Source organism: Mchenga conophoros, linkage group LG13 (genome assembly GCF_057382185.1).
Source record: "Mchenga conophoros isolate Kocher_MC1m ecotype Shallow Benthic linkage group LG13, M_conophoros_male_GT1.1, whole genome shotgun sequence".
NCBI lineage: Eukaryota > Metazoa > Chordata > Actinopteri > Cichliformes > Cichlidae > Mchenga > Mchenga conophoros.
Genome location: NC_140538.1, coordinates 11,309,137 through 11,329,214, shown reverse-complemented (window position 1 = coordinate 11,329,214; position 20,078 = coordinate 11,309,137). Strand labels below are relative to the sequence as shown.

The 20,078-nt window shown below is 44.0% G+C and overlaps 1 protein-coding gene across 6 annotated transcripts; it reads right to left on the bottom strand.

Annotated features, from left to right (window-relative positions):
• Nucleotides 1–3,950: 3,950 nt before the first annotated feature.
• Nucleotides 3,951–14,328, bottom strand: zbtb18 (zinc finger and BTB domain containing 18). Of its 6 annotated transcripts, XM_085296441.1 has the most exons (3): nucleotides 13,551–13,566; nucleotides 11,717–11,850; nucleotides 3,951–8,986 (listed from the first exon to the last, which is right to left on the bottom strand). In XM_085296441.1, the coding sequence occupies exons 2-3, from the start codon at nucleotides 11,730–11,732 to the stop codon at nucleotides 7,272–7,274; spliced, it is 1,731 nt and encodes a 576-aa protein (XP_085152567.1). In that variant the 5' UTR covers nucleotides 11,733–11,850; nucleotides 13,551–13,566; the 3' UTR covers nucleotides 3,951–7,271. The 6 variants fall into 6 exon arrangements, with proteins under 6 accessions (XP_085152567.1, XP_085152568.1, XP_085152563.1 ...); XM_085296442.1 differs by lacking the exons at nucleotides 11,717–11,850; nucleotides 13,551–13,566 and adding an exon at nucleotides 13,881–14,328; XM_085296437.1 differs by lacking the exon at nucleotides 11,717–11,850 and having other exon boundaries at nucleotides 13,551–13,728.
• Between the last annotated feature and the right edge of the window lie 5,750 nt (nucleotides 14,329–20,078).

Genomic DNA, 20,078 nt, shown 5'->3' with positions numbered 1-20,078 from the left:
CGTCTGATCTCCTGTTGGCCGTGTGTTTTAAAGTGAGTACATTATGTGTTAATATTCCTCTGTGTGAATGTGCAACATGAACATGTTCAAAAACATGAAGGAACAACGATGTTTAATAACGCATTTTTTTATTTAAATAATTGTTTAAATAACGTGCCTAGTTTCTCCTTTTTTAACCTTTACTAAGCTTGTTTTGTTGAATCTGTGTTTTGTTTTGTTTTTTCATTTTTTGCAGTCATCGAGTCAATAAACTGTTATCTTCTTATATAGGAGCTGTGAACGAACAATATTGTTGTATCTGTAACACTTAATATTTTTTTTAAACACAAGTATGGCTTATTGCATATACGTGATGCATCCATGTAAAGTGCTACCTTCTACCTTCCTCTTTGTTAGAATAGATTTCAGACTGAACCTGTGCTTTGTTTTGCTGTTACCTCTTGTGTGAATATTTGGACAGGTGTGTTGTGTGTACGCTTCTCATAACAAAACTAAATCAACTTAGTCGCTGCACATTTTGTTCGAATTCTATTGAACCACTGAGCTGAGATGGGCTGATGCCTTCTTTTGACAGCACGTCTCTGTAGCTTCAAACCCTAAACATTTAGCTATTATTATAAACTGACAGTTGGATGTGAGACACACACTGTGCCTTATTCCTACTGATTTGAAAATGTACCGCATCCTGACAGCGCTGAGACACATCAAACTGGACTGTGAGTTTTGGGATCTGCTAGATAAGAAGCTGCACACACAACTGCAGGGATTTACGCTATTACCCAGACTGCAGTTTGTCTCTTTTATCACGTCTCCACTGCGTTACAGCAGGAGGAAAGACACGACAGGGAGAATGAACTTGACTCTTCCGCAACACCGCCACAGCTGGCTAACTGCTGCTCGCTCGTCGCCCGTGTGTGTATGTGTGTGTTTATACATGTGTACAGCTCAGCAGGTACGTGCAGCAGATGTCCACAAACACACACACACACCCGGTAAAGTAACAGCGTTACCACAGAAGACAGCAGCAGCCCGACAGGCTGAGTTAGTGACACTAAAGGTCCTCTCCCTGCGTGACCTCATCAGGTCACCATGGCGGTGATAAAGTGCTGAGTTGCGCACATGTGTACCGGTGCCAGCAGTTCACAACAACACCCCGAACACACCCTGTTAATGCCCCTTATCTACCACACACACACTCGCGCACACACATGCACGCACAGCTGGGAGAGGATGGCAGAAGTGTGGAGGGTGATGAATGAAAGAGAAGCTTTCATTTCTGCCTGTGGGGCTTCATTGTTGCTTTAACCTTAAATCCAATTAATCTGGCTCTTTATCGCAAACGCCTCGTCTTCAAATAAGTCCTTGTGATTCAAAGATTTGTCTCTCCATCTCCTTCTCTCTCTTTCTCTCCTTTTTCATTACCATTCTGTCTCTGTTGAGAGTTCATGGCTGCTCTCCTTCCATACAAGAATTACACAAAGGACAAGTACTGTTTAATCCCATCGTAGCCCAGCCCTGAAGACATACCAGCTGGAGGCCTTTGTGTTTGTGCTTGTGCGTGTGTGTGTGTGTGTGCTAGATGACAGGTTATATAAACCTGTGTTACTAATGTGTGTTTCTTGCAAACGTGTGAAAATTGCTCATCAATAAGTCTCTTATGTGAGGTAGCTGTATGTGTGGAGGATGTGCATGGGGGTTGCCGTGGTTTTGGGGGGGGTTATGTGTAAGTGGTATTTGGGGCCCCTTCTCACAGAGACACACAGATATTCAAGTTCGAGTTGCATCGCCTTTTGTTTTCAGGAAGGCAGAGGAGGGGGACGAGAGTGCGGTGGGCGGCTGGATGGATGGATGGCTTGCTGGGACACTGTGCCCCCTGATTTTCCCAAAAATCCTCCCCCCTCACATCCACTACCTCCCCCATTTCAGCCACCCCACCCCAGCCAGTGTAGTGCCACTGTATTGTCTGCTGCAGGCAGGCCGCTTGTTGCTTGCCTTCTGTCCTGCTGTGCTGAGTGCCTGACAAAGGCGCTCTTTTAAATATGTAGACAATCCTAGATCACTTGCACACACACACACACACACACACACACACACACACACAAAGGTTTGTCCCAGCTTTCCTCTTTCGCTCCCTTGCCATCGGTTCTTCTGTGCTTCGACCTGTCCTGGGAATATTTCCTTTTTCATGGCAAATCAACAAGTCCCCGACATGAGAAGGAATACAGGAAGCTTTTCTCCCGTCATTGCGCTATAAGCTCTGAATGAATGCGTGAATAGCGTTGCTGTCTCGTCAAGGCTAAAAGCTTGAATCCTGTTTGTTATGGAGCTTTCGTTTTACTGTACATTTAAACAGATTCATTTTTATGCACAGGAAGAGAATCCATTTTTTTAATGGATTGAACATAAATACATGAATAATCTTTTTACACTGCTACACAAAGCAAAAACATAACAGTCTGGTATTTGCATGCTATGGAGTTTTAAGACGTAAACATCTGTCTCGAGCTGAGTTTTAGAAGTTCCAAAGTTAAAGAATCCTTTTTTTTCTCTGTTCAACCTGCAGATGTCATTTTAGAGACAAACCAAGACACAACAGCCAAACATCAGGACGTTTCCACATGTCCACATGACACTCTTCTCTTTATCTCTTCCTCCCTCCTCCCTCCCTTGGTACGAGAGTCCTCCCTGGCAGCTTGGCAGAGTCCGCTCCCTCACGCAAACCAGCAGAGTGCAGGGGCCCGGGCCCCAGACAGGAGCCCAAGCTGGTCTCAGCCTCCCAACATGTTGAGCTGGCCCGCCTTGGGCACAGCCAAATGGTTCTGCAGCTGCCCCTTTGTCCCCCCTTCCTTAAGTAAACAAAGGACAGAAACAAATTAATGACCTACATTCACAGCAAACCTCGCACGGCCTCCTCATACAGAGAGAGAGAGAGAGCGCGCAGTTGTCTACAAGCAGATGTTCACTTACAACGCTGCAGATTGCAATTAATGATCACCAAGTAGCGCAGGAGCAAAGGAGAGGGTTAATGTATTTTCTGCCTCTGAAGATTTAAAGAAGGTATCTCAAAGAGACTTTTTTACATTGTCTCGATATCTCAACTGAGAAAAAAGGGTGTTTTTTCTTTTAAAATGAAATGTCTCCTACTGTTTTTTGACAAGTTTTATAATAAAATAAATATATTCCAAATAATGGCCAGCCACTGTGAGTAACCTCACCTAGTAAAATAGCTGCAAAGTTGAAATATTGAACTTTCCTTGAAGTGGACGCCACACTGAAATCTTTTTAACACTTCCAAGTTTCTTAAACTGACATTAGGCATTCATCAGACAGGGGACAATGTCATAAAGATTAGGAGTGAGCTTATCACGTGAGTGTGCATTGGGGGCTTATCGAAGTGGCCATCTGTGGCCTAATGAACGCTGCTCCTTGGCCTCCGAGTGCAGGGGCTTTTAATGCATCTGTAAGAGCCGGTTTACTGAGCAGCAAGACATTAGCTAAAGCTGATTTCTTTACTGGAAACTTGTGCCTGAGAACCTTTAGGAAGAGGCTGTGTGCGTGTGGTGCAGGGGATTGGATCTCAACAAGCTGCTGCACATTTTCTTCTCAAATGCAGCCTACACTTCAGCCAGTGCTGCAGATATATATCAGGAGCTGTGTGAGTACACACACAGCGAGTGTGCAGGCCACCACGCTGTGTCCAGGCACGGCTCGCTGTAGAGCTTCTCAGACACACACACACACACGTGCACAGCTTCCACCCACATGACAAGTCATTGCAGAGCAGGATGCCAAGACCTCCCAACTGGCCCTCATGCAACCTGTAACTCGTGAGCGCGCACACACAGAGTTAAATGTCACTAATCTTCGTTATTTTAATGGCAGCGAGGAAACTGTGACTTTTATGAGTAAAGTTAAACACAAAAAAGAAAAAAGCTTCACACACACATGGGTTGAATTTCAAGATTCTTATAATTTATTGCAGTTTGCACACAATTTAAAAATGTCAACAACAGCACACCAAAAAATTACAAAACTAAACACAATTAGAATTTACTCCCCTTGAGAGAAAAAAAAATCAACCCAACTATGATTGTCAAAGCTAAAATGACTAAATCTGAAAAAAGGAACATAAAAGAAAAGCAAAGGAAAAAAATTGTAATCTCAACAGGGAGTAAATAGATCTCAATTGAAATCTGCTTGTCCCCCCCCCCCCCCAGACAGTGATTGTCCTTTTTCAAAACAGACTCAGTCATTTCATGCCCTCTCCCCACCCTCCAACCCTTCATGTTCTTTACCATAAACTGTCCATGACATTTGATTTTTTTTTTTTAATTTTATTTATTTTTATACCTTACTTAAAAAAAACCCAACAACCCCCCCCCCAATCTATCCCCTTTTGTTTTCAAGTAAGCACAGCAAAAAGATGGAGATGTCCAGTCGGGGTGGTTTACTTCACAGCGTCTTGAGTGGTTAACATCACTCCCGCCACTCCACCCCACACACTCACACTTTTAAAAATAAAATAACAGCCCGGACTACAGCAGTTTAAGGCGGTCAAGTAAAACCAGAGGAACAGAACGGGGAGGGAAAAAAATGAGAAAAAACCCCCAGCAGTAATGATGAAAACAACAGCAGGATGGAGGGAGCCCATATGCAGAGACGCTGCCAGTGAAGAAATAACATTTCGGGACAAAAATGAGACGATGTGGTGCAAACTGTCGCAATGTCACCCACACTGTTGCATTGGCAGAGCCTGTAGGTGCCACCAGATGACGGGGCGGCATGTACATATACCCCACCCACCACATGCACATCTGCGGGGACACACACACTAACACACACACACACACATACATATTTGAGTGAGTGAGAGAGGGGGGGGGGTAATGTGGAGTGTCAGTATCTTTCTGAAAAATGTTTTTGGATTGTATAAACGCTCGACCAATTATTTTGAAATTTCAATAAAAACAAGAAAAAAAGAAGAAGAAACTGATGTAGCCCTGACCCAAACGCAACATTTACATACAAGAGTTTTCTAATCACATGATCAAAATAGATAAATTCAATAAATTCCAAGAATTTACACAAAATTTTCAACAGCCATTTCTCAATGCTTTACAGTATCAAATACATCACAGCATCAGAAATGTAATTTTATTTTTATTTTTTTTAAATAAAGGCATCTTTTCAGCAAAAAATCTGATTTCATGTCTTTAAGCTTAAAAAGGTGCATTCAGGCATGCCAATTCTCTCCCATCCATCTCAAAGTAAGGATTATGCTTTAAAAGGAAACACACAAACAGACACGCACGCACACACAGACGTGACATCCGCTGCACCTAATGTGAAATGCACACTGCACTGAGCTGAGTGAGTTTAACGGCCCCGCTCAGCTCAGCACAGCTCGGCTCAGCGTGAAGCAACAGTGTGGCAGAGATATCTGACCCTTCAACTTTCAGCAGGACAGCTCAGGTTCAGCCTCGCTCCTTCCTTACTCCCTCCCTCCGTATCCTTCACACTTCAGCCAAGCCACAATTTAATAAAAAATGTTTTAAAAAAAACTGCACTCAACAGACCTGAAACGAGAGCCCAAATCTGCAGAAATAATTAAGAAATGGCTCGACCGCGTTTAGAACTGGTGAGGACGGACACAAAAGTTATAGCAGTAGAGACATTTAACGCCTGAGGAGGAGCAAGAGGAGGAAGTGCTGGGTGGACGTAGATCTTCAGTAGGTTAAATTGACTGGTGCTAACCGAGTCACACGCTCGTAAACACACACGCGCACGCACGCATTAACACACACACACACGCGTGCAGCAGAAAGATCAGTGCATATAGACACAGGCTTAAAATGCTTCATCATATCGCTTCAACATCCGACGGAAACACATTCGGTAACGTTCTTCTAGGATCCCAGCGAGTACAAAATATCCGACTTTTCACTGTCAAAAGTGTACGGTTCAAACATTCCCCCTCCCCGATGCAAAAACCACAACTTAAAGGTTTAAGACAAAATCAAAATTTCATGCATTTTTTTTTCCATAGTCGTGAGAATAATATTCAGTTTTTCAACAGACCGCACCCTGGATAGTATTCACAAAGAAAAGAAAAGAAAAAAAAAGGAAAGCCCGTTGTCAAATATTTGATCAATTACAATGTGTACAGTAATACAGCAAATTCACATTTTTTATTTTAAAATATACAGGTTTGGACGTCATGCAACAACAGCAGGTCCCATTACAAAAAAAGTAACAAAATAATAATAATAATAATCATTAATTTAAAAAAATGCAAAGAATTAAAGTTTTTAAACTATATCAGAACAATATACAACAACCTTAAATTAAATAACTTTTCAACAAGAGATGTTTTAAAGACTGCCAGCTAGATTTAAGAAAAAAATTCTATCGATAACAATAATAATTAATAATTATTTGTAAAGGTCTTTTCATTTTTAGAAAATACTTCAAATTGACTGGAAGTGAAAAAAGGAGGCTGTGCATTGCATGAGTGCCATCAGTTTATCTGTCAGTCAGCTTTCCCCTGAACACACAACACCAAAGAGCTTAACAAGAGAAGCGGGGAGCGCTTCGCCAACGACACCTCCGTGCCAGTAGAAAATAAAATCAATACACACAAAACACACTCATACACACTCACGCACGTTAGGTGAAATTTTTGCCAGAGTAGTGCAGTACCACACACACACACACACTCGCGTGTGCGCACGCTAATTCAAACTGTGTGTTTGGTGGCGTCGACTTGTGGTGATCACAGTACCCGTTTAGTGTATTGTAATGCTTTTTCACTTCAGTGTGTTCGACCTGAACTCCTGCAGTGGTGTTTTGCTGTCTGTGGAACTGGGACCGATACGCTGGCCAGCATCGGAGTGTTGTGTCTGGGATGAAACACAAACAGAGTGAAATCTCTTCAAAAAGGCGAGACTTTCTCACTGGGACCCGTGTCCAGAGACGCAATTAAAACCACCAACAAGAGAGAACTTGCGCGAAATAAAAATGAGGATTCAGAATAAAATAGAATAAAACAAAAATTACCCCAAATAGGAACAAAAAGAAAAGAAAAACAACTCAGTAGTAACATTTTCATGTGCTATTAAAGTGCTATTGAATGAGATGTTGCAACAAACAAGAACGTGACTCACTTAAACCCCGAATATCAAACTCTGCCGCCTCCCTCTAACCTCCCCACGCCTCTCTGCCTTTCTTTCACTCTCCGTCTTTTTCCCTTTACCAAACCTAGAAGTCTGTTTCTACTTCCACAGTTCCTGGGAGCTGTCCTCGATCGCCCAATCCCTGACATTTGGGAGCGCCAGAGGTTCGCTCTTCACTGACAGCGAGTTGACCAGTTCGCAATGGAACTTGCGGATGTGTCGGTAGAGGTCCCCGGATTGCGTGAAGCGCCGCTCGCACCACTTGCAAGCATGAGGCTTCTCACGCGTGTGCACCACTGCGTGGCGGCTGAGGTTGTGTGAGTACTGGAAGCTCTTGCCGCAGGTGGTGCAGGTGTAGGGTTTTTCACCGGAGTGTGTCCGCTCGTGGCGCTTCAGCGTGTACATGCAGGAGAAGGTCTTGCTGCAGATGTTGCAGGTGGGCACGTTGACGTCTCCGGCGGGCTTGGCGCGGATGCCCTCCTGCTCCCTGAAGTGGGAGCTGAGGTGAAGCTGGAGGATGTGGGGTGAGGGGAAAACCTTGTTACACAGCGGGCACATGAAGATCTGTGTGTGTTGAGCCGACAGCATGTTGGAGACGTAAGGCAGCAGCGAGCTATCCATGCTGGCCGCCTCAGCCTGAGCGCGCTCGTTTTCGCCCCCCAGGATGTCCTCATCGTCTGCTGTGGCTGGAGGCTTCTCCTCCCGCTCCAGCTCTGAGGCCAGGGAGGCTTCTCGCAGAGCAGACAGGTGTGCTTCCAGGCCGAGCCTCCGCTGGGCCGACAAGGGCCCTCCGACCCCGTGGTGGGCCAGGCCCCCATTGGTGTTAGGAACCGTGGCCTTGGTGAGGCCGCTATGCTCCATGTCATAGTCCCCACCTCCCAGTTCCTCTTCCTCATCTGAAGCCACGCCCCTTTCTACCTTTACCCTAACAGCCAATGGGCTTTGGAGGCTGTCTGGTGTAGCTGCTCCGCTGAAAAAGGATTGGTGGTGGTTAGTGTGGTTGCTACCTGCAATTGGCTTGACTGACAGGTCCAGGACGCAGTCAGCTGCATCATTTGACACCCTCCTACCCCTGTGGCCCCCACGAGAGCTCACGGAGCGGTGGGACCTCTGGGAGAGAGATCCAGTGGAGCTGGTGGGGCTGCCGGCCGGAGAAAGGAGCTTTCCTCCCTCTCCCAGGCCTTCCCCTGCTTGCGTCTCCGTCTCACCCTGCCCTGGACTGGTTGTAGCCATAGCTGGTGTCCCTGGTCTGTCTGCAGACGGCAGCCTCAGCCACAGCGGCCCTCCCTCTGCCTTTCCCTCCTCCTCTTCATCGCTGTGCAGCAGGTCGGCAGTAGCAGGCCGGCCTGTGGAACTGTCTGATAGACTATCGGCTTTATCAGAGCAGCTGGACCCACCGTCATCCTCTCTGCGCGTGCTGTCTGCCTCCGCTGTGGCCTTCTGCTTCAAACGTTTCTTACACACCTTGACAATGTCATACATGTGCAAGTAGCTGGCTGCTGCCAGCACATCCTCCACGGGAAGGTCCTGGAACTGCAGTTTGCCCTCATACATGAACTCCAGGAGCAGGGAAAAGGCCGGAGCTGTGACAATGTCACTGTTGAGGTGCACCACGTCTCTCTTGTCCAGCTGGTCCTTGTAGAAAAGGTGAAAGTACATGCTGCAGGAGGCCAACACAGCACGATGGGCACGGAACTGGGCATCGCCCACCAGCACCGTGGAGTCACACAGGAAGCCCTGATGCCGCTGTTCGCTCAGACACTGGAGTAAATGTCTGCTGTGGTCTGGGAACTCCATCCTGCCGTCCTCATAACCTGAAGCCACACACACAGACACAGCGTCAAAGTTAATTACATCTCGTAAAGTATCAAAGATGTCTTTCATTTTAAACCTACAGTTTTTATTTTTTGTTATTTTAATGATTTCATTTAGGGGGTGTAATTAAAAAAAACAACCTTTCCATGAGCATAAATATGCAAAATATAAAGAATTAAAAGGTAAACAAGAGGCAACCAAGATTACATGAAATGAGGAGCAATAGAAAACTATGGAATCTAAAAAGGTGGAAAACAAGTTAAAAACGTAAGCTAAATAGAGAGACCATGATTTAGTTTTTATCACCACTAAGACGTTTCTTTTAACGCCACAATTTCTGTGAACAAAATTTGTATTAAATCTGGTAAAAAACACAAAAAGATTAAAAATTAAGAGACACAAGGACAGAGAGAATCAGTAAAAAAACATATCTGATATAACGACGGTGACAACAAAACAAGAAAAAGACAAGAAAACACGAAAGGCACAAACAGGAAGAGTAACACATGAAATAATAATTTTAAAACACATAAAAAGTTAACTAAAATAAGCCATGACCTACGCACAACCCGGATTTTTTTACTCCTCATCCCAACATCGACAGAAACAATTCTCGTAAAGTCGTGCACACATTCCTTCATACATCAAACCAAATGTTCATTTTCTGCTCCAATTACTTGCTTAATTTAAAATAAATAAAAAGTAGACAAGAAAAATAGAAAGAAAATACAATTTATGGTTTCATTTAAGAAAAACCACTAACTCAGTTTTGTACCAAGACAAAGACTCAATCTCAGGTAAACCACCAGCGACCGATTCTTCTACTCGGTCTCTCCGCTCTCACTCTCTGTATCTCTCCAACTCCTCTGCCTGCACTCCTGGATTGTCGCTGCTCCTACGCTGGTTATTTTTATTAACCCACTTTGGCCTGGCCTGGCACAGCCCTTTTAGGTAACCGGCTTTCAGCTGCACACGCTGTCCTCACATATAAAACACAACACACACACACTTAGTACCAGCCTACCTACCAACCACCTCCACAGGCTAAGTCGAGCAGCAAAACTGGCCAATTGAAACAGCACTGTCAAAAACAAAACAGCTTGTCCCTTGTTTAACCTGCGAGCTTCGGCTTTAGGTGTGAGATTAGACATGGAGGGAAAAAAAGGGAGGAAATTTGCATCAATGCTCTGCAGGTGTTCTTAGAGAAGATTTGCTGGAAATTATCGAATTAATAAAATTAATTACCAACTAATTGTGCAAAAAACCTTTGATTCCAGAAGACAATAAGAAAAAAGAAATGTGTAAAAGGTCCCACCTGTTAGCCAAGTCGATTTGTCGTGCCTGAGAAAATACATTGGTCCCGCTCTGCACTGTGTTAACCAAAGCAGTTAAATCACCTCATTTGAATGAAGCTAAACCAAGAATGTCAGTGTGTTAGACTGTGTGTGCGTCCGTGTGATGTGCATGTGTGTGTGTGCTCGCCCTCCGGCTTGTTCAGACTGCTTTTAATGAGGGGGACTTACAGGGACAAGGGTGTACCACCTCCCACCTCCCCCCCACCCCACTGTCCAGCCAAACCCCTCTACCACCTCCTCCTTCCACACACACTCGCACACACATATAAACCAGCCGTCACTCATGCACTCCTTTCCATCTGAATCTTACAAGAAAAACCCCGCACATCCGCCCCATAGTAGAAACTGCCCTCTTCCTCAACCCCCTCCACCCACCACCACCCAGAAGAGAAGATTTACAATACAATCACTGTAAGTGCCCTGCTCGTCACAGCATCAATCCTAATCCTTAAAGATGGCTAAAAATAAAGACGACGGTGGCGACGGTGGGGAGGGAGCCGCCGGCGGAGACTCAGGAGGGCAGCAGCCCAGTCACCCAGCCCACCCGGCCCCGGCCAGCCAGCTCAGGCAGGGGTCTGAGAGAGACACACACAGAGGGGCAGGCAGGGAGGGAGAGGGTGAGGGAGAGGCTGGGACGGCCGAGGAGGGAGGCTTACCCACATCTGATCCAGCTGACGGGGGCCATATGGCAGCTGCTAGCCAGATAAAGAGATTAAGACTAGGAGGGAGTGCGATTACAGCTGTCTAGCCAATTCAGGCAGCTCAAATCTGCAACTTCTAAATTAGTCTCCTCTACTCCAGCCGACAGGAGGGGGAAAATGGGTAGAGCGCACCGCACATGCTTTCAAGTAATTTTTACAGCGAGCTAGAATTAACAGGAAAAAAGTAAAGTAGATAATACAGATTAAATAACTGCTCAGTTTATTCTAGGGTTTTTTAAGCCTATTTATTAGCTAAAATGTGTGTTTATTGTCTTCTCTTAAAATGTCTAAATACTATATTTCAAAGGAGACTTACTTTTATGATTTATGATCACGATTAAACTGCAAAAAACTACACTTCCCTTTCAATTAACAAGTGTCCCGACAAAACGTCTGACAGCTCAAACAGGAAGCAGCAGCTTAAGTTTTAAATGCACCCCTCTCGACTGCAAGCTAAAAGCAAGCAGACTGCTCCCGGGCTGCAATTACCCCTCAGACAGGCAGCACCGGCTACCTTTGCCGTTTACTTCTGAAGCACTCGCCAGCAGTTTCACGCAGTTCTCACACTGGTTTGACACACCGGAGATCCCCCACAACAAAACAAAACTCCACCATCCCGGACTCTCCTACTGTAAACACACGCACGCACACACATACACACACAAAACAATACCTGCAGCAGTATGCATCAACTTGATTAACTCCACTGTAGCAGAATAGCCGGGCTCTCTGGCTGGGAATGGCTGTGTATCGCCCTCTCCCTCTCTCTCTTTCTTTCTTGCTCTTTCTCTTGCTCGCTCGCTCTCTCTGAATCAATGAGTGGGTAGAAGAGGAGAGAAGAAGAAGAGGGAGGCAGGCAGGCAGGCAGGCAAGCAAAAAAAAAAAAAACACGCTGTTCAAACTGCGAGGGACAGATGCAAAGTGGAGGAGATGTTGGAGGGGGAACGAGATACCACCTCCCTCCTCCTCCTCTTCCTCCTCCTCCTCCTAACTGGCGCTGATCAGCAGCCACAAACACACACACACACAGCGTGCGCACACTGCACACACACACGCACAGCACTGACTCTCCCAGGCTGCCGCTGAGACTCACAATAAAGGACTGGGGAGGGGTGGAGGCAGTGGAGGGATGGAGGAGGAGGAGGTGGGGTGGATGGCAGCCTGTCAGCTGCTCTGACATCATCCTCAGATGGAGATGCTACCTCCAGCTGTGCTCTTTCTACAGCCATATGCTGCCTCCTCTACACTCCTGCCACCAGACTCCTCTTTCATTCTACCAACACCGCACAACTTTGTCTCTCTTCTCCCCCTCCTTTTTTTCTCTCTCTGGGAAATAAAACACAAGTCGGCTAAAATATTCTGGGATTTGGTGTTTGGAGTTTACACATCAAAATCACTAAGCTGCAACTGCCACCAAAACTATTAAGGAAATGCAAAGTTTACGCACTAAAAAACACACATACACACACACAAACAACTTTTCTTTTACCTGGCGTCTAAAATCATTTGAAATGCACTTCTCTGTCCTTCTCCTTCTGTCTTTTTCTCCTTCCAGTTACCATAAACAAAAGCCAACACGGCACATTTGCAACTGACAGACGCACGCAGCTGATATTGTTTTCCACTCTTTTACGGTTCAGCGCCGCTACCTCGTCTTGTATTCACTCATTCATCCGCTCATCCATCCATCCATCCATATATCCATGTATCCAGCAACCACCACCCCCTACACACCACCACCACCACTGCCCGGACCCTTCGAACGACTCACTGGGTGACAAAAATGAGCCGAAAGAGTCCAGTGAGGGCAAAACAAAAGGTGTGCAGGGTGTTTAATAGCCGGGGAGAAACTTATTACACTTATTATAACGGCTGTATTTCGCTTTCGTTTTGGGCAAACTTTCTGTAACGTTTACAACTCTGCAACTTTTATTTTCTATTTTATTTTGGCTGTAAATAAAGTTGTGTTTTTTTTTTTAAATAAAATAATAGCAACACCGCCCACTGAGTTTCCACAATAAAATGTGATCACAGCTGCACACAAATGTGGAAATAAATTACATTTATATTATTTTTTCTTTGTTTCATAATCACCCATTTCAACATTTTGTAAGTTAATTAGAAATATTTGCCGTGTAATCTCCTGTAATGAAAATTTTCACTGTGTCAATAAAACAGAAATAAAGTGCGGGAAACATCACATTAATCAACTTAAACTTCTAATTAACTTCACCACCGGAGTTCTTTTAATTACACGGTTTGGAAGTCGCTTTAAAAAAAATCAATTTCACCTCACTTTGACGCGTTTTTATCACCTCTAAAGTGCTATCAAATTTAGGAGAAAGTCTGCTGGAGTTTGTTTTAATTTAAGACTCAATTTTCAAGCTGCCTGCCCACGACGGTCCGGAGAAAAAATTAGCATAAAAGTCCAACTCCTGCTACCGCTTACAGGCTGTTCAGAGACAAGTCTCCGAGCGAGAAAAGGAGTATTGTAATTAATTTCTTACCAGAAGACACAACAAACACAGAAAAACAGGGAGAGACACACACGGAGACACACTGACCCACGCAGCTAGCTATAGCCCGATCGCGGCTAACAAAAGTAAGGCGGACGGGCTGCAATATTGAGCTATTTACAGTTGTTCGGGAGGCCCAGGTGCTATGACAACAGCCCCTAAAACACCGCGGAGGGACGGCTAACATAGCAACTATTAGTGCGTGGAGACAACACAGTCATGCTAAGGAAGGTTTAGCTACTTTTTCCCCTCCGTAACCCACCCTCTCTCTCTCTCCTGAGCCTCCTTTAATCGGACTCCGGTATTAGAAGCAGCACTTACAGACAAGAAGGTCCACCGTCTTCCCCGCTTCCTCCGTCAAAATCCCCTCTTTTTTCCTTCGGAGACAAAACTAGATTGACTTTGGACTAATTTCCATAACAGGCTGCCGAGGCGAGCAGGCGCAGGGACGGGGAGTCTAGCACTCTGCGGCGGCCAGATGTTTCCGAGCTGTTGCTGCTCAACTCGGGCTGGGGAAGGAGGCGAGTTGACTGGCACGGCACGGAAGCCAATGGTGCCGGCGAGGAGGAAAGTGAAGGCAAATTGGAAGCGGCCCTCTGACAGAGGAGAGGGAGGGATATGTCTTCTTCTCCCGTCGGCGTAGGTTGACACCAGGCAACAACAACAGCAGCAGCAGCAGCACACACACAGTGAGAAGGCAGGAAACAAGAAGCTGGGCCAAACCAACTGGTTCTGCGAGTCAGTGAGGCGGACTGGCGCAGCGGAGAGCGAGGGAGAGTGGAGAGCGGCGCAGTGCGCTCTGGGTACTGTAGTCAAACCTGGAGCGAGAGGTGTCGTGGGGGGGGGGGGGGGGGGGGGTAGGAGGCAGGGAGGGAGGGAGGCTAAGGGGGTGGAGCTGATATGAGCAGGTGCACCACCTTGACAGGAAGTAAAAACATGTGGTTGGGTTTTCCAGTGGTGCTGGATAATGCTTAAGACACAGGCATAAAGCCAGCTGCACCACTTCCAGAGGTGGACATGTATTATGTATGATGACCAGATGAAGATGTGATAAATTATTTATATTGCGTAGTAGTTGTAAGCAAATGCGAGCATTTATATTAGTGTGTTTGTTAATGCACCGCTGATAAACATTTTCAAGTGTTACAAACAATTTATTACGTATTTACGTAGTTGATAGATAATTAGGAAGATGTAAAGTCAACAAACCTACCTTGCTCACTTACCTTACTTCATTTTAATGCCACCTCATTTTAAAAGTGTGTGCTGTCCATCCAGTTAAAAATAAAAAATTTTGTTCAATCAATAAAAAAAGTTTTCTTTGCCCGATGAAGGGATGCGGAGAAGTTCATCTACTAGTCAGATAAGTGTCCTTGGGCAAGATACTCCACTCCAAGTGATGGATAGAAAAATACTGTATGGTGTGTGTGAATGGGTGATTGCAGCTTGTAGTAAAAAGTAAAGAGGTTGTGTGTCTGCTTCAGAGTTTGTTTCTTCAACACAGTTAACCTTGATCCCTCAGATAGATAGATAGACAGATAGACACAGTTTAACTTTCACTTTTTCATAATGCACCTTTGGACAAAAACATGCCCCCATCCCTATAAAGGAAGTGATGTTGGCATCCCCTTGTTAATGTTGCCTGTATGTTTTATTTGGCCCCCAAGCCAAAACGCCTTGGTCAAACCATGAAGGTATTTTGTGTGCCTCAGTGGCTGCAAAGAGGCGCCTACCTGCTAATATATACCAAACCTGTTTTGACTTGCCGAGGTAGGAAAAGAACAAAGTGTTAATGATGGCTCAGCTGGCCTGTAGGTGCATCAGAAAGCCATGGCAGTAGATCAGAATCCACAAAATTGAGAATACAGCTATTGATAATACCGCTGTCATTTCCCTATAAAGTGTCTCCTGTGGCAAATCCTCAAACCTTTTCCAGGTGTGGCTCTGATGCAGTAGTAGTATGTGGGTTTTATTCAAAACATTTCAGAGCCCATGTTCATTATAATGCATCTGAGACATGTTATCAGGCCTGGTCTTATTTGTTAGAAGGAACAATCTACGCTTTACTACTTTCATAATAATATCAAAATTGCAGTGTATAACTAGGGTGATTCTTCAAAGCACAAAGAATAAAACTGATTAACATTTTATCTGCAGTTAACTGTTACAAAGGCCTTAAAGGCATTTTATTTAATGTGTTTTTATTATTCATTAAGTGACTAAATAGACAGACAGCTCTGAGAGCCACAGTTAACAGTAAAATGATCATTTGTTTTACTTCTTTGACATGTTATGAACTAAACAGCAATTTATCTTCTGCTTAAACACAATAAAAATATTAATCACTAATAATATGATTGCTTGAGTCACATCTGTACACTATGAGCTTGTCCAATACCAAGAATTTCTTAAAATCTTAAACTTGTCTTTCCTCTGTGAAAGCTTATATCTGTATTTGAACTAATCCAAAGACATGTTAACATATTTGAGGAAACTGTCTCCTTAACAGAGGCTATGATGATTTTTGGAGTGAGAAAAACTAATGTGCCTCTGTTGCTGTTCATGCTTATAGCACGGTTAAAACCTATAATAAAGTGTGGCTGCCTAAGCTGTGTGAGTCAGAAGAACAAATCCAAAATGTCTGTAAGGTGTAGTTAAAATGTTTGTTTTGTCTCCACCAGAAATCACTCTTACAGGCGTCAATCGGAGTCTGAAATGAAAGGAGGAAGAAGGAAATTCTTTTCTGAAATGACTAATACAGGCCCAGCAGTGACCTTGGATACAAAAGGGTGAATAAAAGTAACAGGTTCCTGTGCTGGCTGACAGGTTTTAACTGCCCGTATCTTTCCCGGGTGACACATGAGTTGTCTTGGACTTCTCTTTCACGGGAGACCTGTGACTTGCTCTGTCCTCCTGAAGTAACATCAAGGCTTCTGGTGGCAGGGCCTGTCTAACCTGTAAGTGGCAGTTTACAATAAACAGGCTGTTGCACATTTTTACACCGGACTGGTTTGTTCCACCAGTAACGGGCGAGCAGAAATCAAGCTGATGTTCTTTTTTTTTTTGGTTTGTTTTAATTTAGTTGTTTTTTTATCAGTCTTTGTTATGGATGCCTTTAGCAGTACGAAATGCTTCACAGATATTGAGGTTGCACGTTTCCTACGTGACAACTGAGAGAAGAGAGCACTGAATCTAGGACACGGCGCAACATCAGCAGCAATATATCTTCCTGTCCAGATAAAGGGACACCATTTCACAGATTTCAAAATAAGGATGTTCAGAGACTTAAAGCTTAGAGTGACACACAAGATGAATTTATTTATTACCCCACTTACCACAAATTATATGCTTACAACATATTTTTCAACTTCTCACAGATGTGGGTCACTGGGACAAAAACCTTTTTTGAATGTGTGTCTGTCATGAGAGTCTCTATGTGAAAAAGTTTGGGGCAGCTCTGCTTGGTGCGTCTGAGGGCCTATTTGCATCTCGTGAACCTGTCCCAGTAAACTAATTGGCGTCACTAATAGATGGCTGGATGAACCGTAGCCCTGTATGGTAATGAATTCACACGATCTGGTGTCATAGCTGAAGGACTTGTTAAAATGCAAATGAATGATGACCCTGTTATGTGTCTATCAATTTAGGGATCCATGTTACCAGCGCATTACAATGAGCCCCTTGTTCATGCACGAAAATACGCAGTTCAACGAGGGGGCCTGTGCAGGAAATTGGACTGAAGGACAGGCTTTTAAAAACTGTTGGCTAATTTGTGCAATAAACGTATGGCAGTCAAAGCATTTTAGATGTAGCCATATTTAATATACGCTGCCATTTAGAGTTTCTCTTTTTCACTTTGGCTGTATTGGAAAGCTCACCTCTCCGGAAGTGTCTTTTGTAGCTTCTGTATATGATGACTGAAAAGAGAAAGATAGCCTTGGATGTACTGAAATCTGTTCTCCAGAGACTCCTGTGCAATTTTCTAAACTTCTTTCACCTTTCTCGTGTTCCCTCCTCTGATCCACATATTGTTTTGCCACTGACAGATGCCAGAATACAGCCAAGTGTGTGAACATGTGAGCCAAGAAAGCAGAGCTAGACTGATGTTTGAAATTATCTGCACTACTGTTTCATCCTCCTTACAGCTGAAAGACAAAGCAGACGGCAGGCAGAAGGGAGAAACATGCAAGAACCAGTATGCATAGCAGAGCTTATTATCTGTAGCAGAAGTTTTGTTTAGGTTTAGTTCTCCTTCTTTCTGCTTAAAACTCAGAGGACATTAAGAAAGAACAGAACAAAACATCTACGAATAGTCTCGTATATTTATGTTGCAGCACTCAGGCCTTTCTCACATTTCTGTTGTCTGTTACGACAATGACAACAATGCTAAGAGTTGTTTCCTTTAAACATGAATCATGCACAATGCTTCTAGGAAAACATATAGAGCCAGACTAATTACAGCATGTGTTTCGCTTCCGAATAAATGCAGCATTGTCCTGAGTAAGTGTTATAATTTCTGCCTCTGGAGGTCGCTGTAGATCCCATATTTTACACACCGGTTCACTCTCTGTCCAGTAGAATTGACTTCAACTTATTTTTGCTTGTTTTACATTTTGATTAAAAATTATTCTGATAAAGGGCATACATGCAAGAAAGGTACTAGACTGCATATCTGCACATGTTTAAGCTCTTACCTAAGGCTAGAATATAAAAAAATCACTTCAAAGAACGATTGGAAGTGTTAAATATCTCCTTCAGATTTAAGCAGACTTTCTTTATGCTTCTCTGGCTTGTAGTTGTGTTCCCAGTGCTTATTTTTCTCTGTTCACTCTTTTTTACTGTCTTTTAGGAGAGAGTGATTGATGCTGCTATTTATCTTTTTGTTGGAATAGATAGTCCTGAGCAAAGCTTTTTCTTTCTTTTTTTTAAAGCAAAGAAAAAGCATGTTGTGCATCTGGCAGATGAAGTAAATCACTGGAAACCTCTGGCCATACCTTAGATATTAGGACTGCATGCTTCACATCTTCTGGCTTTCGCTGCCAGCATTAATTATATTTTGCTTGTTAAGGGGTTTTCATATTCAAAGTTGTTTTTTTTTTTAACATGGATGGCTGTTTGAAAGCACCTCTAAAGGTAATTCTTTCAACAGTCCTCATTTTCCCCAATGAAATGCAAAAATAAATGACTTCTCAGGGTGCTCAACTGAAGATATATTTATTTGCAATTAAATCCATCTAGTCATCCATCCATTTTCTGCCACTTATCTGGGTCTTGGTAGCTGGGGCAGCAGCGATGCAGAAATGCCCAGACTTCCCTTCCTGGCCACCTCCTCCAGCTCTTCCTGGGGGACACTGTGGTGTTCCCAAGCCATCTGAAAGACATTATGTCTCCAACATGTCCCGGGTCTGTCCCTGGATCTTCTCCCAGCTGGCCTAAAAACCTCACCTAGAAGGTGTCCAGGTGGCATCAGATGCCTGAACCACATCAACTGGCTCATTTCAGTGTGCAAGAGAAGCGACTCTAAGATCTGAGCTCTAAATCTGATCTCATTGTATAATTTATGTATCCTGCGCTGTGATTAATACTGCTTTCTATGTTCCCGTTCTCATCAGTTTGCTGTGATTCCTACATTTAAGTTCATGATAAATTTGGCGATAAAGATCTTAAAGCTTATTTGCACGTCTTATAAGTTGCCCTGAATGAACATGAACTAAATGTTCCAAGCAGGAAAAAACAAATGTTCATTTGCAGAGATATCCCGTCTGGTAGATGGTTCAGCTTAGTTTCGAAGCAGCAGGGGGCTGAAATAATGAAATAAACCCATTAAAAGCAACACGCAAGGGCAGCAGAGTACGCAGCAGCCAGGATCATTATCTCACTTCCTTTGACAATTGTTTGGGCATCTTTATTGATATAAGTAAAGAGCATAAATTGGTTTTTTTCTCATAAAGTCTCAGCCTGTGTTAGGGACACTCCTTATCCATCAATCCTTGAGCTTCCCAAACCTGCAGCAGGCAGCAGCCCTCCACAGTATGTCCCACAGCTTCCTTAATTATGCCCATAATGGAGGTATGCAAGAGGGGAGACACTCTGGGAGACACTGGCTGGCTGTCAGACGAAGATGAAGGGAAGGAAAGGGGGTGCAGACAGATGTTTGAATCCCAGCCCTGGGGCAGATGAGATTAATCCATCCTCCAAGGCAGAGACAGCAAAAGAGAAATAGAGAACGTAATGGAAGCAATTTCTATTAGTTCAATTGGCTGCCCTCTTTCCTCCATGCATACCAGGCATCCTGATCCACCATTTTTTCTTCTTGCAGAAGTGTGCAGTGCATCCATTCTATATCACTGGACTGTATGAGAAAAAGGAAGCCTGTTATTGGTGAAATAACAGGCTCATACCTCCTGTTCAGCTGAGATTAATCATGTGAATACAGCAGCAATGTGGCCCAGGATTTATGCAGGTCCCTAAATTTTCCATAAATGTGTGGCATTACGAGACATAAATGTGAACATCCTC